The following is a 25,025-nucleotide window of genomic DNA, read 5'->3' on the forward strand; positions in this document are numbered from 1 at the left end:
GAGAAAGAAACAGGCTCTGCAGAGCACGTTTAGGCCAAGCAAACATAGTAAGAAAGTGAGCTACTCTGAAAGAACACAGCAGTGGAGGGCTCAGTGTGAACTGTCCTTTTGATATCTCCCCCTCCTCAGGCTGGCATCAGGTCTAGGCCATCCTATGGGAAACCTGCTGGAGTTCTCACAACAAGTCCATGTAAAGAGCTTTGGGATTTTAAAAAATTTTATTTATTTTGAGATATGAGACATGATCTTCCTGTGTAGTTCTATGTGGAGCCTCCTGTCTCAATCTGAGTGCAGGGATTACAGGCATGTGCCACCATTTCTACCATTTTGTTTCTTCTTCTTCTTCTTCTTCTTCTTCTTCTTCTTCTTCTTCTTCTTCTTCTTCTTCTTCTTCTTCTCCTCCTCCTCCTCCTCCTCCTCCTCCTCCTCCTCCTCCTCCTCCTCTTCCTCTTTCTCCTTCTCCTTCTCCTTTTTCTTTTCTTTTTAGTTTTTCTAGACAGGTCTCACTCTGTAGTTCAGGCTGCCTTGAACTCATTATGTAGCTCAGGCTGGCATTCTGCCTGCCTCAACCTCCCAAGTGCTGGAATTATACCAAGCATGTGCCACCAGACCTAGTTTGGGATTTTGTAATGAACAGGTCATGCCTATCTGCTATGCTCTATTCTCCTGTCTCACTTGGAAGACTGAAATAAAGGAGTGGGGGTGGAGGTTTAGCTCAGGGCATAAGTGCCTGACTGGCAAATGTGAGGTTATGAGCTCGATTCCCAGTACCACACACACACACACACACACAAAAGCCAGATGTGGTGATGAATGCAGCCTTTTCTTTTTCCTTGTGAGATGAGACCTTATTATATTGCTCAGCTTGGTCTTGCATACCGAGGCTTAAATGATTCTCCTATCTCAGACTCCCAAGTGGCCAGGACTGCAGATGCACACTGCAGAGGGCCCTGCCACCCCATGAGGCCGGGCAGGTCAAATAGTGACAGTGCTCTAGGGATGGAGCTTTTGGGACTCTGCAAACCCATTCTGCCCCCTCTAGTGGCAGCTAGGCTGCTGAATTTCACAGTCACAGTGAAAGTGAGTGAAGATTACTGAGGAACTGGAGAGAAGAAACAAGAAAAATGCTACAGAGTTCACTGTTCTTACCGAAATTCAGTCATTTTTCTTAACTGTTTCTTAGATGTTTGAATGCTTTGGTTAATTTCAAGAGTTAAAAGTTGATTTTGACAATTTTTGCCAGTGTTCTAGCTGCTTTTATGGAGGAATGAAAGTTCAAAAGTCCTTACTCTGCCCTTGAGAAGTACTACTCCTGATTACTTCTATTTTAAGAAGTATAAAGCTTTAAATGATATTTATAACTCATAGTATAAATTGTACTCTAAACAGTAAGACATAAAAATTGGTTTTTTGTTTGTTTGCTTGTTTGCTTCCTGTGTGTTTTCCTCTGATAGCAGAGTTTGGGTCCTTACTCAATCTGAAACTGAACTTCCACTTCTCAGAAAACCTTTTTTTTTTTTTTTTTTTCTTAAGCGTTTCTGGGGGGTGGGGAAGGAGCCTTTCTGCTGACTCACATCAAACTCTTGGTGATGATTTAACCTGAGTCCAGACTGGAATGTAGCTCGGAGGTAGAATATATGCCTAACAGAACAGATTAGAGAGACAGGAGTTAGGAAGTAAGGAGAGTGGTCCCCACAGGGGGGTGCTGACGCACAGCCCAGCATCTTCTCTGTGTTGTTTTGTTTGCTTGTTTGTTCATTTGTTTGTTCTGAGACAGGGTTTCACTATGTAGTTCAGGCTGGCTTCAAACTCATAGCGATTCTGCTGCTTCAGCCTTTCAAGTGCAGAGATTACAGGTATGCCTCACCATGCTCCGCTGCCTCCAGGGATTTTATAAAAACATCTGCCAAGACTTCCCCAGAACATGATCATGTGGGCCACTGGCTCAAGGGTAAAGATCCTACATGCACACTGTGTGAACACTGCACAGATTGGAACCCCCAAAATACATAATCTCCTTCAAGGTAGAAAATATATTCCTTACACAATGACTCAAGACCCCCACTAAGTCCCTTAAAAACCCCTAGACTAAGAGCCCTTGTAGGTTATTCAGAACCCCCTCCTGCTAGCAGAAGCTTTACATTCCTGCCTTTATATCTTTTAAATACATTTGGCCATACCTACGTCTTCCATCGGAGGTTTTATTCTTTATCACTAGAGGACACAACCGCTGCATTCTGGTAACACAAGCATGCTCCAGGGCCTGGGACTGATCCCCAGCACCAAAAAAAAAAAAAAAAAAAAAAAAAAAAAAAAAAAAAAGGCTGGGGCTGGGGGTGTAGTCAGGAGTAGAACACAGGTTTAGCATGCCTGAAGTCCTGGAGTCATTCCCAGAACCACAAAACAAACCTTAAACAAAGGACAGGAAGTCTCATTTTAGGGAAGTTATAATTACTAATGAGAAGTTGATATAAAATACAGTTTTCTTATTAATAACACAGCCAAGACTAAGGCCATTTTCTGACAAGATTTTTTTCTGGTGTCCCTGAAGATCAGCCCCTGAGGGCGGGGATTTAGCTCAGTGCCATAAGGGCCTGCCTGGTAAGCATGTAGTCACGAGTTTGATCCCTGTAACCAAAAGAAAAAAAAAAAAAAATCAACCCCTGAATGCAAAATAACGAAACCATCCAGGCATCTTTTACACACGTTTTGCACTCCAGCACAGCCATTAGAGTACACCAGAAATTTGCTCCCACAGGAATGGCACTCGTTAGAAGAGAAGGGTGGGATAACGGACGCTAAAAATAATAAAAGTATAATTGGCATGCTCTAGATTTTTAAAATTAGTTTAGCAATATTGTAAGAGCCGCCTTATTGTTACAGTTTACATCAAAATGCCCCGTAGGTATTTCGTGTGTTCAGAGGTGGTGCTCTGAGAAGGTGACTGCATTGTGAAGGCTCCAACCTCACTGACACATTAATCTAGGTCATAATTTAATGGGAAGTGATAGAAATAGGAAGTGGGCCCCGCTAAAGGAAGCAGGTCATAAGAGCATGATGTTGGGGGCAACGTCTTGTTCTCTGGCTCTTTCCCTCTCTGCTTCCTGGCTGCTTTGAAGTGGGCAACTTTGCCCTGCCACATCCTTCTCTGCCTCACCGAGGCTCACAGCAGCGAAACCAACTGACCACAGAAACCTCTGAGACCTGAGCCCAAACAATGCTCTCCTCCTTCGGGCTGACTTTCCCAGGTATTTTGTTACAACAATGGAAAGCTGACTAACGTGTCTTTGTTCATGTCCACAATGTAGAGAAAGATGTCAAAGCAAAAAGAGGAGGCCAGGGATATAGCTCAGTGGAAGTGCAGGGTCCTGAGCTTGATTCCCAGTACCAAAAAAAAAAAAAAAAAGAAAGAAAGAAAGAAAGAAAGAAAGACAGGGGAAGGGAAAGAGGCTGGGGATTTAGCTCAGTGGCATAAGCATCTGCCTGGCATGTGTGTGGTTGTGAGTTTGATCCCCAATACCTTTAAAAAAGAGAAAGAAAGGCCCATTCCCATCAGATGACTTGTTTTGATTTTTTGTTTTGTTTTGTTTGAGTCAGGGTCTTATCATGTAGTTCAGGTTCAATATTTGCCCAGACTGGCTTCAGACTCACAGTGATTGTCCTGATCAGCCTTCTGAGTTCTGGGATTACCATGCTATGCTACCCCATTAAATTATTTTTTTATGCAAGGCAAAGTGTTTGTGACCACAATCGTGGCCCTTCTTTGACCGGCGCAGCCCCAATGAAACAGGAGACAGGAGACACTCTTGTGGATGACAGTTAACTGCTAGTTTATTTACTTGGGCTCTGGTTTATATATTTGGCCGTGACCAATCACAGGCTGCCACAAGGAAGCAGGGCGGGAATGGGATGCAGGCTCTGGCTACTATATCCAGCTGTGGCCAATCAGGAGTTGCCACAGAGTACGGAGTAGAGCGCGGGGTGCGCACGGGTTGGCTAATTTAAAGAGGGACGTAGCGCATTGCGGAAGCTGGCGTGGTCCTTAGTCCCGGCTGGGGTATGGTATGTTGAGCGCCTGCACCTAACACTTCTTGGCTGGAAAAAGCACTCATGTTCCCAGGTAAGAGCGAGGCAAGGTGATACATGCCTGTAATCCCAGTATTATGGAGGCTGAGGCAGGAGGATCACCATGAGTTTGAGGCCAGCCTATGCTGTACAGTGAGAGCCTGTCTCAAAAAAAAAAAAGACAATCATTATGACTGTTCTGTGACGACTATCCATGTTACTTCTGAGATTGTTTTATTTCTTAGTTTAACCTTTCATTATTGGCAGCAATGGTGGTGTACATGTTACAAAACAGACTGTAATCCTCTTAAGGTTTATAAATACATTCACAGGGCAGAAAAAATTATTAACATGTGTTGTGTGCATGTACTAAATATAATCATTATGTACTGTGAACATGCACCAGTAAAATAAAAAGATACAAATGCGTTCACCATCTATATCATTCATAGAACTTAGACGAATAGAACAAATGGAATTGGGGCTGGGGATTTAGCTCAGCAGCATAAGCGCCTGCCTTACAAGCAGGCAGTCATGAGTTTGATCCCCGGTACCGATAAAAAGGAAGAAGACCACAAAAAAAAAAAAAAAAAGAACAAATGGAATTAACAAAAATAAATTGGTGGATCTGGGGGTGCAGCTCAGCAGAGGAGCATTTACCTAGTATGTGCAAGGCACTGGGTTCAATCCTCAGCATTGAAAAAGAAAAAAAGAAAAAGAAAAGGTGATAGTTACATTAGAGAAGACTAACCCTCCCTGTTTCTTTCTCTTCCTCAGTTTCTCATATGTTCTCCTCAAAGCAGCCACTAACTGGGGCCTTAGGAAGCGAAGCAGTCCCTGGTGGGGTTGTATGGTACAGATTACAATCAGCAGAAATTCAGCTTTCATTCTGGTAAAGAATACTGACAGATGGGCTGGACCATCTGATGCTGTCAACAGGTGTTCTGCACTGCCCTGATGTTCGCTGTGATTTACAGACAGGAAGTAGACTCATACTTTACATCACCACCATACACTAACAGCGGGTGAGTCAACCTCACAGAGTCTCGAGACTCAGATTTCCAGAAAAATCCCAGCCTCCAGGCAGAAAGTTTCTATGGAGGGGAATGCTTACCCAGCAAAATGTAATAAGAAGTAATTGTAAAGGAATGAGTCAAGTTAATGAAGGAGATATGATTGTGGTTATTGTCTCCGTATTTTGGGTAATTGTACTTCATGTTCTTTTTCGATTAGTCATACAACACAACCCGTTTTCTTCCTCCTAGCTCTGATCTGCAACCCTCAATTAGGCAGGCCATACTTGTGCCAACTGGAATAAACCCTGTCTTTAAAAAAGGAAACCTTTGGTCAGTGGGCCACTCCTCCCAATCGTCCTTATTGGCATCCTTTAATCTATACCAAGAATGGAACTGCTCTCTGATTGCCATCTTCTTCCAATCAGTCTCTTAAAGTTCATGGTGGAGGGGCCATTAGCTCAGTGGCATAAGTGCCTGCTTGGCAAATGCAAGGTCATGAGTTTGATCCCAAGTACCAAAAAAAAAAAAAAAAAGCTTATGGTAGAGCTGAAGCTGGGTGGGTATGGTGGTCCATATTCATATCTATAACGTCCAGCACTCTGGGACGCTGAGGCATAAACTCAAGACCAAACCAGCTTGGGTAATTTAGCAATTTTAGTGAGATCTGCCCCAAAAAACTTTTTTTTTAAAATTTTGAGGCAAGGTCTTGCTGTGTAGTCCAGGCTGGGCTTGAATTTACTTTTAGCTTAGGCTGACTTCGAACTTATGGCAATCCACCTGCCTCAGTCGGTATTACAAGCATATACCACCACACCCAGCTTCTTTTTTTTTTTTTTTTTTTTTTTGAGAGGGAGTCTCGATGTGTAGTTCAGGCTGGGTTTTTGTTGTTGTTTGGTTTTTTTGGTACTGGGGATCAAACTTACCACCTTACGAATGCCAGGCAAGCACTTATACCTCTGAGCTGAATCCCCAGCTCTTTAGGCTGTTTTTAGACTCAGTTCTGTACCCCTGGCTAGCCTGAAATTCATGGCCGTCCTCTTGCCTCAGCCTCCTAAATGAGAACCACCACACCCAGATTTACAAATAAATCTTTTTTTAAAGTACTCAGGATATAGATCAGTGTGGAGGCTTTAGTTTCAATCCCCACTACAAGAAAAAATTACAATGGAATAGAATTTGTCTCAGACGATATAGTTTTGTGGAATTCGATGGTAAATTCCTTTCAATAGCTTCCTTCATGGGCATATTTCACAAAATTCAGAATCAAGATTCTCTATATACTGGCATGGTGGCCTGCATCTGTAATCCCACCCCTTGAGAGGCTGAGACAGACACATCCAAGCAGAAGCTGACAACCTGAGACACACAAGTTCAAGCCAGGCTGGAACACACAGTGAGACCCCATCAAAAAAGCCAACCAAACAAACAGAAAAACTCTGTATGTTATAGAGGAATAGACTCTAAGCAATCATTTTTGTGAATATAAATTTTACCAATTAAGTTTAAAATAATTTTTCTGAGTGGCACAACGATGGGTCAGTTCTCATTTTCTGTAATCCTCATCGCCTTGTGTCCAGGGACAGTTAATCCTCATTCCCCCTACGCCCATAACCACTAATCTACAGTCTCTATAAATTTATCTTCCTGGACATTTCACATAGATGGAGCCATACATGATGAGATCTGTGACACTGTCCTCTTTCATTCAGCATGTTGTTTGTTTGCTTGTTCACTGTTTGGTTTTTTCTTTTTCTTTGCAACAGGTTCTCACTACATAGTTCAGGCTGCCCTCACATCACTGTGTAGTCTAGGCTGGCCTGAAACCTGCGGTGATTCTACGCACGTGGAATCTGAGCATTCGGAGGCTGAGGTGGGAGGACCCCCATGAGTTTTAGGCCAGCCTGTGCTATGCTGACTTCAAGGCCAGCCTGGGCTACATAAACAAACAGACAAACTTGCTAGAGTGAATATTTTCATTTTTCTTGAGTAGATACTTAGAAGTAAGGTTGCTGGCTTATATGTCAGTTCTACATTTAATTTTTTTTTCTTTTTTTCCGTTTTTGTAAGTCTCACTGTGTAGTTCAGGCTGGCCTGGAATTCAAGGTGATCCTTCTGCCTCAGCCTCCTGAGTCCTGGGATTATAGAATACCATGCCAGGCCTTAATGGTACCTTTCATCATGCAAAAGTTTTACACCAAAAGTAGTGGTACATGCCCGTAATCTCAGTATTAAAGCCTCAACTACAGACACCCTGTATCAAAAAACACAAACAATAAAGTGCAAAAGTTGCTGGTTCGGTGACGAGAAAGATTTGTGCCAATATTGTTCGGACAATTGTAAGCAGATGTCTTGTGCTCTGGGTGAATGATTTGGGGATGACTGTGAAATACATGTACCATTGTTACTCCCTGATGGATGTGTTTTGAAATTTAGTTTTACTTTCTTCTCCTTCTTCTTCTCCTTGAAATAAAATGGATTTGAAAAAAGGTGCAAAAGCTTTAATTATTTCTGGTAGTGGGGGGGAGTACTGGAAATCAAGCGCTGGACTTCACGCTTGCCAGGCAGGCACTGTGCTGCTGAGCTATATAGTTGGCTTGATTTTTCTTTTTTTAAACAGCAGAATATATTTATGGAGAGAAAGAAAGCCTGTGTCTGGGAGAGACACAGAAGGGGTCCTGAGCAGGTTGCCCTTGAATTTTTTGGGGGAGTTGGGGGTACCAGGGATTGAACTCATGACCTCGCACTTGCCAAGGCAGGCACTGTCCCTGGCTTGAATTTTAATAATGTCTAATTTATCAGTTTTTTTCATTGATGTACTATGCTATTGCTTCAAAAATATGTAAGTAATGGCTAGAAGCTTTAAGAAAATTTTGCCTCATATAGAGTCTGGAAGTTGTTCTCTTTTAAAATGCTGTACAGGCGGCCATGGTGGCACATACATACTTGTAAATCCCAGCACTGGCAAGGCTGAAGCAGGATTGTTGTGAGCTCAAGGCCAGCCTGGGTTACATAATGAGTTGGAGGGCAGACTGAACCATATAACAAGACCCTGTCTCAAAAATAATAATAATAATAATGCTATTATTTTATTTATACTTTAAGTTTAGATCATTCTGAGTTAATTTTTGTGTATAGTGTGAGGTAAAGCTTTAAATTCATCTTTTTGCATGTAGATAATTGTTCACCACCACTATTAAACAAACCATCTTTATTAAAACTCAGTTAACCATGTGAGGTGGGGATGAGCTCAGTGGTAGAGTACTTGCTTGGAATGCACCAAGGCCCACAATTTAAGCCTCATCATATCCCCCCAAATCAATTAACTACAAAGGATTTCTTTCTTTTTTTTCTTTTTCTTTCTTTCTTTTTTTTTTTTTTTTTTTTTTGAGATTGAGTCTCTATGCAGTTCACGCTGACCTTGAGCTCACTTTGTAGCCCAGGCTGGTTTTGAACTCACAACAATCCTCCTACCTTAGCTTCCCAAATGCTGGGATTACAGGCGTGGGCCACCACACTCAGATCAAAGGATTTATTTCTGAAATCTCAATTCTGTCCCACTGAGCTACTTGATATGATCAAATATATGGTGGATGTTGCCAGACATGACAGCATAGGCTTATAATGGAGGCTGAGGCAGGACAATCACTGTGCATTCAAGGCCAGCCTAGACTATACAAGATCCCATCTCAAAAAGAAATTATTAGAGTAAAGGACACATTGCCATGAATCCCTCTCAAAATATTCTTCCTTGCTTTGAACATACTTATCCCAACATTCTGGCCACTTTCTGAAGCATTTCTGAAAGTCTTCCTTCTTGATTGTCTTTAGTTATACTGTTGTAGCTGCCTTGATGTCTTTAGTTGATTCAAAATTCATTTCATGATCATTTTGGCTTTGGGAAGGAATCAGGACTCACAGTGCTGGATCCAGTGAACAAAGGGAATGAGGATATGATGTTTTACAAGCCTGCCTGTCCAGCACCAGCATTCACTGTATTTTTGACCAGACCTAATGAGGACACTTACAATTGCTACAGACGTTACTTTTGGGGGAACTCTGCCTGAAGACTGCAGATGATTGGTGTGGGATCCGCTGTAAGAGTCTAAGTGTGGGTCCTAGCTCCTTGGGTCAGGCGTAGGCCCATTGTCTTTGCACATATGTAAAATGCAGACACCAGTACCTATGTCTTTTTGGAATAAATATAAAGAATATAGAACAGTGTGTGCTACACTGCACCATGCTGGCATTAGCTCTTGCTGACCTCTGCCCTCTTCCTAGCTAGCCACTCAAAGCACACTGGGTTTTCCCATCTCTAGCTCACCCAAGCTGATCACAAGCACACAGTAAGGTCCAGTTGAAATGGTTAAATGCTAAGCTTGGCTATAAATTAGAACTATAGGTAGAAAAAAATCAAAAGAAAAGGGAAAAAAAAAAAAAAAGAAATAGCCAAGGGCTGGGGATTTAGCTCAGCAGCATAAGTGCTTATCTAGCAGGCACAAAGTTGTGAGTTCAACTCTTGGTACCAAAAAAAAAAAAAAAAAAAAAAAGAAAAGAAAGAAAGAAAGAAAGAAAGAAAGAAAAAAGAAGAAAAGAAATAGCCCAGAGTAGTGACACATATCTATAATCTTAACATTTGGGAGGCTGAGGCAGGAGGGCTGCTCTGAGTTCAAGGCTAACCTGACCTACATAGCAAGACCCTGTCTTGGGGGGATGAAAAGAAAAGAAAAGAGAAATTGAGAGCTGTGAAAGGGCCCTAGATTAGAAGAACAGTCAAGGGGTCTGACTGGTTCACACTGTGTCAGAGCTGGAAAATGACCACCGCTATAACTAGCTTCACTGGAAATCAAGAAGCAAAACAATCACATTCTCATTTATTCCCAAACAATGCAGATGTGTTGAATGTCTGGTTTATATAAATGGCTGCCCAATGCCCCGGCATGGAGCAGGAACTGATTTCACTGAGAGCTGTGGTGCTAAGCAGGTCGAGGGGTACCAGGTAGTAGACGATAAGAGCTCACTGGAACAAGCGGAGCAGCACGAGAAGCAGGTTGCACAGGAGAGGCCGGGCGCCGAGGAGCCCAGCCCCGCTCATAGCCTCGGCATAGAACCTGGCCACCTCCTCATTGGGGTTGCCCTTTGCTGGATCAAACCACATCTGGATGCAGCGGCCACTGCCTTGGCTGTAGTTGCTGGCTTTATAGGAGTGACTCCAGATTTCCTCACACAGGGCAGCAGGAGTGGGGAAGTAGAAGTGGAAGGGCTGACAGACAGCTCCCTCGGGGCACTGGTTGTAACCTATGGGAGGGATAAAGACCTTCAGCAGTAGGGCCTAGGATCATCTCTGGTCCTGCAACCCCAAATCCTCACCTCTCAGTCCCACACCTCCACATCTCCGCCTCTGCTTCCCTCCTCCCCGCTTCTTCCGAGCCTTCACCTTTTTCCCAGTTCCAGCCCTTGTGCCAGTTGGACTTGCAGGTCTGTGAGGTCTTACAGTCCTCCCACCAGCGCTGGCAGTCCTCCTGGCACAGCGGCACATTGAGGATCCGCTCTTTGCGCCAACTTTGATCCACCTGGGAGATTTGGGAGGAGAAGGGCTGGTTGTGAAGAACCTCAGCAGTCCACCCAGAACAGAAGGGGAGCTGGAGGCACAGCCACAGAGACATCTGGAAGGCCGGCAACTTTGCTGTTTTGGGGGGTCCCGGGAGCACTCTCATACCTGCTGGATCCAGGGCCCCAAGTTGGGGGAGCACTCATAGAGGCAGGTGTCCTGGATGAAGTGTCGCTTGCAGGCGGGCTCCATCTCTCCACAGTGGTTCCAGTTGAATCTGTACAAGTAGGAAATATCCTTGTGGGCTTCCTGGCTGGTGTTGGTGGAACAGCAGGAGTTCTTCTTCCAGGGACTGCACTGCATAGGACAAGACATGGGCTGAGTCCACATCAGTACAGCCAGAACCCCCCCACGCAGCCTCCCTCTTTCAGTCCTTGACTCCCCAACACAGTTAAAGTCCTTCAGAGAAATACTTGCTATAGGAGCCCCCTTTGGAGGAAGGGGCTTGCAGAGGTTATGGAAGCCCAAAAGGAACTTTAAAAATTTCATTAAGTCACATCTTCACTAAGCTCCTACATATTCTTTTTTGTTTGTTTGTCTTGTTTTTTGAGACAAGGTCTCAGGCTGGCCTCAAACTTGTAGGGATCCTCCAGCCTCAGCCTCCTGAGTGCTAACATTTTAGTCGTATACTTTCACACTGACCCAAACTCCTGTATTCTTAACTCTTAAACTCCTACATACTGCATTTGTAATCATTTCAATTGGGCTCCCCAACTCTGTGCTTATCTAGGAATTGGGGATACAACAATAGACACTAGTCACATGATAATTGCTTTGGGGAAAAACAAAGCAGGGAAGGAGATTGGGATTTGGAGGATCACAGGGTGGTCAGACTGTGCTCCTCCCAAGGATAACAAAGGTGATAATAACCTGGAAGTAAGGAATAATTTCAATTACAGTAGCACTCAACACATATTGAGCAGATGGAAACTCTTACCCTAGAATTTAGCATGCAGTAAAATATTAAATTGCACTTTGATTTGCAGTGCTATGAAATGGAACCCAGGACCCCATGTGTGCTAAGCAAACATAAACGACACGCTTTGAAAAAAGAAGGCTGAATAATGTAAAGTCAAGGCTACAGCCTGGTGTGGTGGTGCACATCTGTAATCCCAGCACTTGGGAGACTGAGGCAGGAGGATTATTGAGAGTTTGAGACCAGCCTAGGCTGCCAAGTGAGCGCAAAACCATCCTGAACTGCATAGTAAGACCTTGTCTCAAAAAGACATAAAAAAATTAAAATTAAAAAATAAAGTCAAGTCTGCTCTTGAGAGCCAGGTTACATCACTACTTGTCAGGCTACACTTGGCAGCAGTGGTCTCGGTGATGAAAAACAAGAGCAACTGGAACGATGGTCCTTATCTGTTAATGCCATCAAAAGGTGCCTTTATATATTGAAATCACATTATAAATTACTTTTATTGTTAAATTGATTGATTGAGATGCGGCCTTCAACCCTCATGCTGAAGTGACCCTCCTGCCTCAGCCTTCTAAATGACTGGCCCTTTTGCTTTTTCTCACAGTTATGACATCAGATTGAACGCATCTCTACTTTTTGCTTTTTTGAGACACAGTCTCACTCTATAATGCACATTGGCATTTAAATCACTGTGTGGTCCAAGCTGGCCTATGGTATTTTTTTTTTTTTTGTCTTTTTCATTTTTATCGGTACCGGGGATCGAACTCACGACCACCTGCTTGCAAGGCAGGTGCTTATGCCCTGAGCTAAATCCCCAGCCCCTGGCCTATGGTATTTTAATGTAGGCATCTGGCAAACATCTGGCTGTGGTTCTCAACCCTGTTGGACCTGAGGTTTGTCTCTGTCTCTGTCTCTTTCTCTTTTTTAGATAGGATCTTACTGTGTAGAGGACATGTCTGTCCCCTGAGATCTCCCATATAATTATTTTGCCACAACATCTTTAATATCCTGAATCTAGCCAAACATTTAATAAAGATGATATAGCTGGGCATGGTAGTTCTGCCCTGTAATCCCAGTATTCAAGAGGCTGAGGCAGGAAGATAACCATGAGTCTGCCAGTCTGACCAACATAGTGAGACCCTGTCTAAAAGAAAGGAAGAAAGAAAGAAAGAAAGAAAGAAAGAAAGAAAGAAAGAAAGAAAAGAAGGAAAAAAACAGAGAGGCTGGGCATTGCAAGCATAATAGCACATGCTTGTAATCCCAGAACTCAGGAGGCAGAGACAGGAAAATTGCTGAGTTCGAGGCCTTCCTAAACTACATAACAATACCCTGTCTCAAAAAAAAAGAAAGCCTCAAATATTTGGCAGCCAGCTTCCTGGTGAGAGAGGCCCAGCTACCTTTCTCCAGCTATGGAGGAATGGCAGAGAGAAGCCATTATAGGTAATGTGCTTTTTTCCCTAATCTAAGCCTCTATATCCATTTCCACCCCTAGGATAGATTTTTTGTTTTTTAGACAGGGTCTTACTATGCAGTTCAGACTGTCCTTGAACTCACTCTGTAGCCCAGGCTGGCCTCAAACTATCAGCAATCCTCCTGCCTCCACTTCAAGAGTGTTGGGATTACGGGTATGTGCCACTAGTTTTGGGCAGGTTTTTCAAACTGTACTTCCCAGGCTCCTCTCTGGGTCTACTTCCTAATTCATGTGACCCAACAGTCAAGAAGTTGGGTCACTGGCGCTGTACTGACATCTGGTACACAATGACCCAGTCACAGTGTCAAGTAGAAAGTTAATACTGAGGCGGGCGACAGTGGCTGGGGGACACTTGAAAACAAAAAACATAATTTAATACTTTTCCCCTCTGTGTGGTGTTTTTTGTTGTTGTTGTTTTTTGTTTTTTCAGATACCAGAGTTGAACTCAGGACCTTGTGCTTGCCAAGCAGGCACTATGCCACTGAGCTACATCCCCAACATCCACTTCTGTTTTCTTAATAATTAATTATGGAGGAGCTGAGGACTTCACTCAGCAGAATAAGCACCTGCCTGGAAAGTGTGAGATCATGAGTTTGATCCCTGGTACCAAAAAAAAATTTAATTAATTATAGATATAGGCCATGTGGCTTGTGGTTTCATACTTTAGCCGAAGAGAATATAATATCCTCTAAGTGTGCTAATAAGGTGCAGGGCCCATATAATGTTCAGACCATTTGTCAGAGATTAGAAAAACTTCAAGGTCTCAAAAGGATCAAGAACCACACTAACTGGAGATAGCCACCTCAGGAGACAACAATTTTTCTCTGAAGTAAGTAAACACAGCTCATTATATTTGTACAAGAATAATACTATTGTCAGGGGATTAGCATAGAGGTGGGAACATGGACAAAATCATAAGCCCTTACTCATTAAAATCATGGGTTGTTTTTTATCTTACACAGCCAGAGACTTGAAAACCATTTCCAGTGGGGTATCATAGCATGTAGCTATACTCTCCACAAAGCACTTGAGAGGCTGAGGCAGGAGGATTACTTCAAATTCAAGGCCCATGTAGGTCAAAGTGAGTTCAAAGCCAGTCTAAACTACATAATTTTGCTGGGAGTGGTGGTGCACATCTGTATCCCAGCACTCAGGAGGCTGAGGCAGGAGGATTGCTGAGAGTTTGAGGCCAGCCTGGGCTACATAGTGAGTTCAAGACCAGCCTGAATTACATAGTGAAACTCTGTCTCAAAAAGACAAAGCCAAACCAAAACAAGACAAAAACAAACAAACAAAAAAACACTACATAACTCTATCTCAAAAAAAAAAAAAAAAAAACGAAATTAAAAATGACATTTTGGGAACATAAAAGCAATTAACATGTGTTATGTCTATGTACCAACTCTTCACAATCAATGTAACGGTTATATACTGTAAACATTTACTACTAATAATAAAAAATCTTTCTCGTAAGGTCCCTTCAAAAAAATCCATTTTTCTATAACCCATTACTCATTTTGTTTTGTTTTGTTTGGAAAAGCACTTTACTATATAGTTTAGACTGGCTTTAAACTCACTTGGTAGCCCAAACTGACCTCAAATTTTCAGTGATCCACCTACCTCTGACTCTGGGATTACAGGCCTGTGCCACTACATCTGGGTGACTTGTAACTGTTTACCTGGGTCTTCAAATGCCCAATAGGTAACTAAAAGCAGAACAAAATCTGACTTTTGTTTCTGTTGTTGTTGTGAGATTTTCGTTTTTGTTTTTGTTTTGTTGCTCACAGCAATTCTCCTGCCTCAGCCTCCCATGTGGCAGGATTACACATATGTGCGACCATACCCAGCCTAACTTTCACTTTGTATCCTTTGTTACTATACATCAACTCCACATATAGATAATCTTTAGCTTTTCTGGTTTTTTTTTTTTTTTTTTTTTTTTTTTTTTGGTACTGGGGATTGAACTCGAGACCTAGTACTTGCCAGGCAGGTGCTTATGCTGCTGGATAATGTTAATCGTGTAAGGAGTGTCTAAAAGTTGACACAACAAAGTTAGGTAGTCTTGATTTGACAAATTCTTACCCTATTAAAGGGGTACTAGGGCAGGGAATTCCAAAGACATTCAACAAGAGGTCTCTACTCACTGTTCTAAACCTGTGATCACCTGGATTCCAGAAGAGACAGCCGCACAGCATATGACTAAACCACAACAGAGACAAGAAACTATCCTCTACTCTGGGCGTGGTGACACACAGCTGTAATCCTAGCACCCAGGAGTCTGAGGCAGGAGGATGGTTGCAAATTGGAGACCAGCTTGGGCTACAAAGTGAACTCGAAGCCTGCTTGAACTGCATAGTGAGACCCTGTCTCAAAGAAACAATTTTTAAAAAGAAAGAAAAAGAAACTATCCTTTAGCCATATAGATTTCAAAACTGTGATACCAGGACTGAGCTAATGATCAAGCCACTCCAGTGCAGCATCAGCCAAACTGTAAAAGCATCACAGCCCCATGTGGTGGGGACACCTGTAATCCCAGCATTAGAGACTGAAGCAGGAGAATGGTTGGGAGTTCCCGGCCAGTTTGGAACACAGTTCAAGTGAGACCAAAAAAATAAAAAGTGGCCTCCCACTAGTCTGAACCCTATACCAGGATGTGCCCCCTTCCACTACTTTTATTTATTTATTTATTTTGAGGTAGAGTCTCCCTACATAACCCAGGCTGACCTTGAATTTCTAAGATCCTCCTGGCCCAGCTTCCCGAGTGCTTGGATTTACAGACATGTGCCACCTTGCCTGGCTACAGCCCTTTCTTATCTACCTTCCAACTTTCCAACTGAAGCTTTTTCTCCTTGTAGATTTGTGCTTTCATTTTAATTTCCATTACTCCATTACTACTAAAAACCAATACCCAAGCAAGCCCAAGACCACAATATCGTGAAAAACATAGTCATCCACATCAGAACAAACCGATGGTCTCATGGGCAGCTCTGTCTACCTCTACTAACAAGGAGGGGCCAAACATTTCCTTCTCCTGACCTGCTTTTCCTCAGGCAGCCCCATGGCACCCCAGGTCACCCCTCAACTCACCTGCTGGTGTAAGTTGTCCTCAGGGCCTGGCTTTTCCTTGTGGTGCTTGGCATCCATGCACACATTGAGAAGATCTGTCCTGGCCCGAGCAGCACTGGCCTGGGCTCCACATGCGGCCACCCACACCAGGAGTAACAACTGTGCTGTCACCAACTGGGCCATGTCAGGTCCTGGAGAAAGGAGCTGTGGTAGAAGGCACAAGGAATATGGAAGTGGGGCCTTAAGGTATGGACCTGGCCCCAGTGGGCGGAGCCTGGCAGATGTGTGCTCCCTCCTCCAGCTCTCTGCTGGAATCTGGTTGTCCCAGACTTGCAAGGCATGGCTTAGACACACCCACTGGGGACAGCCCCTGGCTGGAGCCTCTGTATCATTCAGGTGACCATGAGGATCCGGGAAGGGCAGTGTGCACAAATAGCTAGGAATCTGCCATGTATCCACAGTCCTTTATTCAAAATCTTTGGAGGCAAATGTTTCCTGTTGGTTTAAAACTTGTAGGATTTTACTGGGCATGGTGGTGCATGCCTATAATCCCAGCACTACGTAGGCTGAGGCAGAAGGATCCCCAGGGTTTGAGGCCAGCCTGGACTACATAGTGAGCTTGTCAAGGCCAGCCTGAAAGACATAGGGAGACTAAATTAAAAAAATTTAGGATTTTTATAAAAGATAATATAAACTAAGGTAATATGATTTACATGCACCCAGCTATCAAGCACAAGTTCTAAAGAGAAGGACGTGATATTGGTGGGGTAAATATGTAGAACTCATCAACTTTCAGGTCAAATGTTGACTTCAAATGGCTTTTGTAAAACTTTACAAAAATATCTTCATTTTGAAGCCACAGGTAAACTGAAGATATATGGGGAAGAGGGGGTGTTTCCCACACTGTGGATTAAATCCAAGGCCTTCAAACTGAGTTACATCCTGAGTGCGTTTTTAGTTTGAAACAGGTTTCACTAAGTCACTAAATTGCCCGTGCTGTGCTCAAACTTAAACTTTCTTGCCTCAGCCTCCCAGTGATTTCAGCCTTCCAGTTATTTCAGGCCTGAGCAATACAGTTTTTTTATTTTTGTTTAGTTTTGGTACCGGGGATCAAACTCACAACCTCACGCTTGCCAGGCAGGCGCTTACACCACTGAGCTAGATCCCCGGTGCTAGCAGTACAGTTTTGTTGTTGCTGTTTCAAACTTTGATTCCAGCCCTTTTCAGCGGCATCATTAGGAAATGTGGATGAAAGTCCTGCAGGAGGCCCTGTGGCCTGGGGATGTCTCCAGGCCCAGAGGACGTGGGGCAGAAGGAGTGGAGGGCAGTCCTGGAGTGTTGGGAGACTCCGGACTTTCACTGGTGTCACAGGATGACCTCCACTAGCCATCATATCGCTCCTTTGATCTCAGGCACTTAACTTTTGGGGGTGTCGGCTCCTTTCATTCCACTAATCACCAGGTGCCCGGGCTCTCCAAACTCCCTGGAAATGTTCCAAATTCATTTCCCGCAGATCGCTCTCTCCCCCACGAGCCCATTTCCCGCTCTCAAGTCCGTCGCTAAAGCGATGCCCCTTCTCGCGAGGGTGCCTGGGTCGCCTCGCTCGCCTCTCCCCGAGCCGGTGCGGGCCTCGCAGCACAGCTCTGCGGCAGCGCGACAGAGCAGCGGTCTCCAGGCCGACTCCGCACAGCGGGGCTCCGGAAACCCGGAATGGAATCCCCACCCCGTGCCCTCCTGCTCCCACTTGCCAGTTCCTTCACTTCGGGACTCAGTCTGTAGGCCCATCACTCACCCTTAACCCTCGGCGGCCACACCAGGGAAATCTGTACCTTCCGGAGCACCAGGTGATTCTTCAGATCCGGCTCTGGGGGACGCGGAGTGCGGAGAGCGGCTGCTCGGAGCGCAGATTAGACACATTCAGCCCGCCAGGCCCAACACTCCTCTGCAAGTCCCCTCCCACCTTCCTAGTCTCATCTGCAGATCTGACTCCAGCTGTGACATCCGACACCGGTGACCACCCCCACTTCCAGTAGGAGACTAAGAACTCAGGGCCCGGTTGATGGGCAAGACCCTGGGCTTTCTAGTTCCGGGATGGACACTGACTTACAGCTGAACTTCGGACAGGCCACACTGTGGTCTGGGCCTCAGTCTCCACCTCTGCATTCCCTGGGCTTCAGGGATGCCGAAGATCCTCTCAGTTCCTGCAGATGCTTTACCCCCTGCTGGGAGTCCCAGGCCTGTGGCCTCTGACCCAAGAAGGTGGCATACCTGGGAGAGGAGGTGACTCAGGCCGGCTCCACTGCTGCTCAGCTCCACACTTGCCTTGCCTTCTTCCATGGCATGGCCGAGGTTTAGTGGCCTAGGAGACAGGCAGCGGGGTGGGCAATGAGTGGGAATGGAGCCCAGAAGCACTAGCTGGGATGGGGCAAAGGCCGCCTGGCAGTTAATTATTGCACGTGAGCATCTGCAGGTTGACACAGGGATTGGAGGGGAGGATTAATAGTGCAGCTTGGGCTGTGGTTCAGGTCAGTGGTACAGTGCTTGCTTGGCATGCACAAGACCATGGGTTCAGGGCTGGGGATTTAGCTCAGCGGCATAAGCGCCTGCTTGCAAGCAAGCAGTCGTGAGTTCGATCCCCGGTACCGATAAAAAGGAAAAAGACAAAAAAAATAATAATAATAATAATAATAATAATAAAAAAAAAAAGACCATGGGTTCAATACCAGCACCACAAAAAAAATAAAATAGTGCACCCCTTCACGCCTGTAATCCCAGCACTTGGGAGGCTGAGGCAGGAGGATCATTTCGAGTTTGAGACCAGCCTGGGCTACAAAGTGAGTTCAACGCCAGCCTGAACTGCATAGAGACCCTGTCTCAAAAAGACCCCCCCAAAAAAATAGTGCACCCCTTTTAAAGGCACCCCAGATTCCCTTACCCCTTCTACTCAGGAACTCAAGCATGACAAAAATCCAGCATCCTGAGTTGCCAAGATCCACTGGGATAATCTTGCCCTTTTTCCCCATCCTTGTCCTGTTACTCAGATGAGGGGCTGGGATCTGGAGATCAAAGGCAGAGCCAAATGCAGAGCACAGGCTAGCAAGCCCAGTGTTACATGGTGTTCCCGTGGGCCCAGGGTGCAGAGCTGCCAACTCCAACCTCACAACCCAGGTGTCACCGGCTTTCAACCACAAAATCACAATCATTCAGAATCTTTTGATCAGAATCTCAGTTGTTCAAAGACCTAAGCTCACCTCCCTTCATCCCTCACTCAACAAGCAAGGACAAAAGGCTTTTTGGGGGAGAGAGGGACAGGGTCTCACTTTGTAGTCCAGGCTGGCCTTGAATTTGAGGCAGTCCTCCTGCTTCAGCCTCCTGAATGCTGGGATTATAGATGTATGCCAGTTTTGGTTACAGTTTTGTATTACAGTTTTGGTTTTAAACATAGTCTTGCTAATGTAGTCCAGGTTGGCCTCAATAAAGTGAAAGTCCTCAGTGCTTTGTTCTGGATGACAAGATGGTACACCCATCTGCAGCCTGGGTGCAACAGCCATTGGCCAGCAAGGAGGGGATCTGAGCTTCCAGAAGCAGGATGGGAACCAGGTGTGGTGGCACACACCTGTGGTGCTAGTATTTGGGAGACTGAGGCAGGAACATTGCTGTGAATTCGAGGCCAGCCTGGGCTACATAAGTGAGTTCAAGTCCTGCCTAAATTATATAGCCAAATTGTCTCAAAAAAATAAAAATAAAAGAGAGGAAGTTGACAGAAGCAGAAAGGGGCCTCAGTGTGGTGGAGAAGAGGACCCTGGTTTTTTCTGATGCATCTTGTCATCCAGAACAAAGCACTGAGGCTTAACCAGGGGCAGAGGTTCACCCCAGGAGCTGCTCTCTATCTCAAACTCAAACTCCCCTTTATGGTTTCTTATTCCCAAATATTCAGGGCCTAAGGCCCTGGTGCAGGATACAAACCATATTCCTGTAGTGAAGACATAAAGTTCGGTTAACGATCAGCCCCAGGGCAGGGGCAGGGTCAAGTTCCCTATAAAGAGGACCTATCCTAAACATCTTTTCCAGTTAGACAAAGGATCTGGGAGTTCCAAGGGCTGTTCCCTGCTGAGGTCTTCAGAGCGTGTCACCCTCCCAGGATGCTACAGGATTCGGCTCACAATTATGTCCAGAGAGAACACAGGACAGGAGCTGGAGTTTCCTGGGAGTCACTTTCTCTGTATGCCCTTCAGGGCCTTCCTCCTTGGCTGATTTTCCTCTAGAAATTCAATCACTTCCTTTGGATCCCCTCCTCTTCTTTGCCTTCCTTATTTCCTCCCTTTGCTGCACACCTGTGGCATTCGCCAGGGCATAGGGCCTGCTCTTCCCAAATGTTTGCTGCTGTTCCTAGTCTGCTGGTTTCCACATCTGGTTCCAACTTGGATCTTTCCCTCAGTCCATGTAGGCACGGAGAAGGCAGCTTTGCATCCTACTATCCCACTGACCCTGTCTGTTTCTCCTTTCTTTTCCCATCAGTACTGGAGCTCAGTCAATTAAAGAGAAAGAAAGACAGAATGACAGACAGACAGACAGACAGACAGACAGACAGACAGAAAGAAAGCCACTGAGTGTGGAGACACATAGCTGTGATCCCAGCACTTGAGAGGCTGAAACAGGAGGATCACTGTATTGAGGCCAACCTGGACTACATTAGCAAGACTATGTTTAAAACCAAAACTGTAATACAAAACTGTAACCAAAACTGGCATACATCTATAATCCCAGCATTCAGGAGGCTGAAGCAGGAGGACTGCCTCAAATTCAAGGCCAGCCTGGACTACAAAGTGAGACCCTGTCCCTCTCTCCCCCAAAAAGCCTTTTGTCCTTGCTTGTTGAGTGAGGGATGAAGGGAGGTGAGCTTAGGTCTTTGAACAACTGAGATTCTGATCAAAAGATTCTGAATGATTGTGATTTTGTGGTTGAAAGCCGGTGACACCTGGGTTGTGAGGTTGGAGTTGGCAGCTCTGCACCCTGGGCCCACGGGAACACCATGTAACACTGGGCTTGCTAGCCTGTGCTCTGCATTTGGCTCTGCCTTTGATCTCCAGATCCCAGCCCCTCATCTGAGTAACAGGACAAGGACGGGGAAAAAGGGCAAGATTATCCCAGTGGATCTTGGCAACTCAGGATGCTGGATTTTTGTCATGCTTGAGTTCCTGAGTAGAAGGGGTAAGGGAATCTGGGGTGCCTTTAAAAGGGGTGCACTATTTTTTTGGGGGGGTCTTTTTGAGACAGGGTCTCTATGCAGTTCAGGCTGGCGTTGAACTCACTTTGTAGCCCAGGCTGGTCTCAAACTCGAAATGATCCTCCTGCCTCAGCCTCCCAAGTGCTGGGATTACAGGCGTGAAGGGGTGCACTATTTTATTTTTTTTGTGGTGCTGGTATTGAACCCATGGTCTTTTTTATTATTATTATTATTATTATTATTATTATTATTATTTTTTGTCTTTTTCCTTTTTATCGGTACCGGGGATCGAACTCACGACTGCTTGCTTGCAAGGCAGGCGCTTATGCCGCTGAGCTAAATCCCCAGCCCTGAACCCATGGTCTTGTGCATGCCAAGCAAGCACTGTACCACTGACCTGAACCACAGCCCAAGCTGCACTATTAATCCTCCCCTCCAATCCCTGTGTCAACCTGCAGATGCTCACGTGCAATAATTAACTGCCAGGCGGCCTTTGCCCCATCCCAGCTAGTGCTTCTGGGCTCCATTCCCACTCATTGCCCACCCCGCTGCCTGTCTCCTAGGCCACTAAACCTCGGCCATGCCATGGAAGAAGGCAAGGCAAGTGTGGAGCTGAGCAGCAGTGGAGCCGGCCTGAGTCACCTCCTCTCCCAGGTATGCCACCTTCTTGGGTCAGAGGCCACAGGCCTGGGACTCCCAGCAGGGGGTAAAGCATCTGCAGGAACTGAGAGGATCTTCGGCATCCCTGAAGCCCAGGGAATGCAGAGGTGGAGACTGAGGCCCAGACCACAGTGTGGCCTGTCCGAAGTTCAGCTGTAAGTCAGTGTCCATCCCGGAACTAGAAAGCCCAGGGTCTTGCCCATCAACCGGGCCCTGAGTTCTTAGTCTTGCACCTCACATTCCTGATCCTCACAGCTGTGGAGGCTGCACCAGGCAGTCTGACCCCAAGCCTGGCCCCATTCACTGCAGGAGAAAAACTGTAGGGCCCCTAAAGATTACAAATTCAGCCCTGCTTCTTTGCCCTCACCCCCTGCCCACACCCTTCATCCAGGAATTCTGTTGTGTTTCCCTTACATCAAGTCTCACCTGTTGTTCTAAGAGTTGATTGTCTGTCCCTGGTAGGCCTTGCAATAGACTCCAGTCCTTTTCTGTAGGTCAAGACCAAGACCAATATTTGTTTGTTTGGTTGGTCCATTTGTTTGGTTTTATAAAGCAGTGTCTCACTATGTAGCTTAGGTTGGCCTTGAAATCACTATGTAGCCCAAGAGGCTGGCCTCAAACTCACAGCAATCCTTCTGCCTCCACCTCCTGAGTGCTGGGAAAATAAGTATTTACCATCACACCTGACCGCAAAACCAGCATTTGTGCTCAGAAAGCACTCACTGACTGACAGGATGAGTGCCTGGATTCCTAAACTTTCTGCCCATCATCTTTTTCTGGCCATGCCTGAACCCAGGCACTGGGGAATCTGGCACAAAACGCCATCACCTTGGTCCCTGCTTTCAGGAGAGCATGCTTTGTTAGGGCAGAGCCAGACCATAAACACCGTAGACAGATGTCTGTACTAGGGTACTACAGGATGTGATAAGAAAGTACATTAAAAAAAAAAGAAGTATATCCGTGCGGGGTGTGTTGGAGCACAATTACAATGTAAGAACACATTTATAAAATAGAAAACTTATAGATATTTTGTGATCAATTAGAGGTCTCTAAGTTTCTGTTCTGCTGAATTCAGTTGACCTTGACAGTGTCCGAAGCCCAGCTGCGCACCTCTGATAAGCGCTCAGTCTGAGTAATTGTCTATATACCTTTAGGTACCGGCCGCTAATTAAAGGGCCCCTCCCTTGAATGTTCCTATTTATGGTAATGCCCTTAACAGTGCTGGCTTTATAAGGGTCCCCCTCCCTTATTGCTGGAGTGTTCCTGTATCATGATAAACAATCCCTCTGTTTCAACAAATCTGTTCTTGCCTAGCCTGCTTGTCAATATATGACTCAATGTATGGAACCTGATAGAATTTTGACACAGCTGAAAAGATAGGAAGTATGAAACTAAAATGGACCTTTATTTTAGGAATGTGGGGAGAGACCCCCTGACCCTCGGGGGTCTGGCATTTTGTGGGGAGAGACCCCCTGACGAGGTCTGGCATTTCCTGGGGGGGGGGGGGGCTGGCATTCTCTCCGGCAGACACGTGGTGTGGGGGCATCCACGAGCTTAGGTTTGGGGTGGTGCCTAAGGGGCATTAGTGATGCACAGGTAGTCCATTGGTATTCATTTCGCCCCACAGGTGAATTCCTAGGGCGGGGAAGATAGAGCCCCTCGGTTCCACCTCCCAGCTTTACCAGCTACAGTGTCCCAACTGGGGCAAAATCCTTTCAGAACCAATTATATAATGTTTTGTCATTTGCTTTGCACCTCCCACTTCTAAATTCTATATAAACTAAACTCTTCCTAAATTCAGCACTGTTGCCTTTGAGGAATTATCCCACAACAATCCACTGGCGAAGATCCAATAGTGTGCTGACGTAAAGATTAAATGCTGCCTTCTTATCTCCTCGGTGCAGTCTTCCTTTTGGTTTGGTTTGGCCTGGCTTGAGAATTTTCCCACGACAGATGTGGTGCCACACATCTGTAATACCAGCACTTGGGAGGCTGAGGCAGGAGGATCACCATGAGTTCAAGGCCACATGGGCAACATGGTGAGTTCAGGACCAGAATGAACCACATAATGAGACTCTATCTCAAAAACAAATAAAACAAAACAAAACAGGGTAATGCATTGGTCAGCCAGGCATGGTGGCACATGCTTGTAATCCTAGCACTTGGGAGGCTGAGGCAGGCTGGTCAATGCCAGTTTGAGATCATCCTAGGGTACAAAGTGAGCTCAAGCCCAGCTTGAACTGCATATGAAATTCTATCTCAAACAAAATTGTCATAGGCAGTTGGTATTTAAATATATACCAACCAAGGACTTATTTTAGGTCTTTTAATTTTTCCTTTTCCTCCCCACCTTTCCCTCTGTTTCCACCCCTAGACTCCCTTCCTGTCTGGAAAAGTCCACCTTCTTGTTGCCTATTGCCTGTCTTATTTTGGTCTTTAATTATTTATTCTTTGAATTGCTCATGTAGGAGAAACCATGCTGTATTTAACCTTCTGTATTTGATTTATTTTACTTAGCACTATGGTCTCAAAGTGCATCCATTTTCCTACAAACAACTCAAATTAGTTCCTCTTTATGGTAGAATAGTACTGCGTTGTGTGTATCATCACATTTCCTTTATCCATCCATCTGTTGATGCACATATAAACTGCTTCCAAGCTGTTATGAATTCTGCCATGTAAAACATGGCCTGTATGTGTCACTGTAATATGATGACCTTAACACTTTTGGAAAAATGCCCAGGAGAGGAATAGCTGGGTCAAATGGAATGTCTACTTTTAGCTTTTGAGGAATCTCTACACTGATTTCCATAGTGGTTATACTAGTTTACATTCCCACCAACAATGTACAAGGGCTCCATTTGTTTTGCAAGCTCCCCAACATTTGTTGCTGTCTTTTTTAAAGGTTTTTTAAACCTATTTTTAATTTTTTTTTAATTTTTATTTACGTATTTATTTATTTTGAGACAGGGTCTCGCTATGTAATACAGGCT

At 45.0% G+C, this 25,025-nt stretch overlaps 1 protein-coding gene across 5 annotated transcripts; it reads right to left on the reverse strand.

Moving 5' to 3' along the window:
• Positions 1 to 9,924: 9,924 nt before the first annotated feature.
• On the reverse strand, positions 9,925 to 18,544 carry Folr1 (folate receptor alpha). Of its 5 annotated transcripts, none has more exons than XM_013145351.3 (6): positions 18,414 to 18,544; positions 17,938 to 18,036; positions 16,167 to 16,336; positions 10,798 to 10,986; positions 10,516 to 10,651; positions 9,925 to 10,376 (listed from the first exon to the last, which is right to left on the reverse strand). In XM_013145351.3, exons 3-6 carry the CDS (start codon positions 16,326 to 16,328, stop codon positions 10,096 to 10,098), a joined length of 768 nt encoding a protein of 255 aa, XP_013000805.1. In that variant the 5' UTR covers positions 16,329 to 16,336; positions 17,938 to 18,036; positions 18,414 to 18,544; the 3' UTR covers positions 9,925 to 10,095. The 5 variants fall into 5 exon arrangements, with proteins under 5 accessions (XP_013000805.1, XP_013000803.1, XP_013000804.1 ...); XM_013145349.3 differs by having other exon boundaries at positions 16,167 to 16,349; XM_013145350.3 differs by having other exon boundaries at positions 16,167 to 16,349; positions 17,975 to 18,036; positions 18,414 to 18,524.
• Positions 18,545 to 25,025: the final 6,481 nt, after the last annotated feature.

This window comes from Cavia porcellus, unplaced genomic scaffold, assembly GCF_034190915.1.
Source record: "Cavia porcellus strain 051 isolate PalLab524CR breed Dunkin Hartley unplaced genomic scaffold, mCavPor4.1 scaffold_9, whole genome shotgun sequence".
NCBI classification, from domain to species: domain Eukaryota; kingdom Metazoa; phylum Chordata; class Mammalia; order Rodentia; family Caviidae; genus Cavia; species Cavia porcellus.

Bases quoted from the DNA above. Each gene is read 5' to 3' on its own strand.
- Folr1 (XM_063256561.1), bottom strand. From the start codon at position 18,062: ATGTGTCTAATCTGCGCTCCGAGCAGCCGCTCTCCGCACTCCGCGTCC. The intron at 10,987-16,166 runs GTGAGTTGAGGG...TGTCCTATGCAG, and splicing joins AGGACAACTTACACCAGCAG to TGCAGTCCCTGGAAGAAGAA. The intron at 10,377-10,515 runs GTGAAGGCTCGG...TCCCTCCCATAG, and splicing joins GGGCTGGAACTGGGAAAAAG to GTTACAACCAGTGCCCCGAG.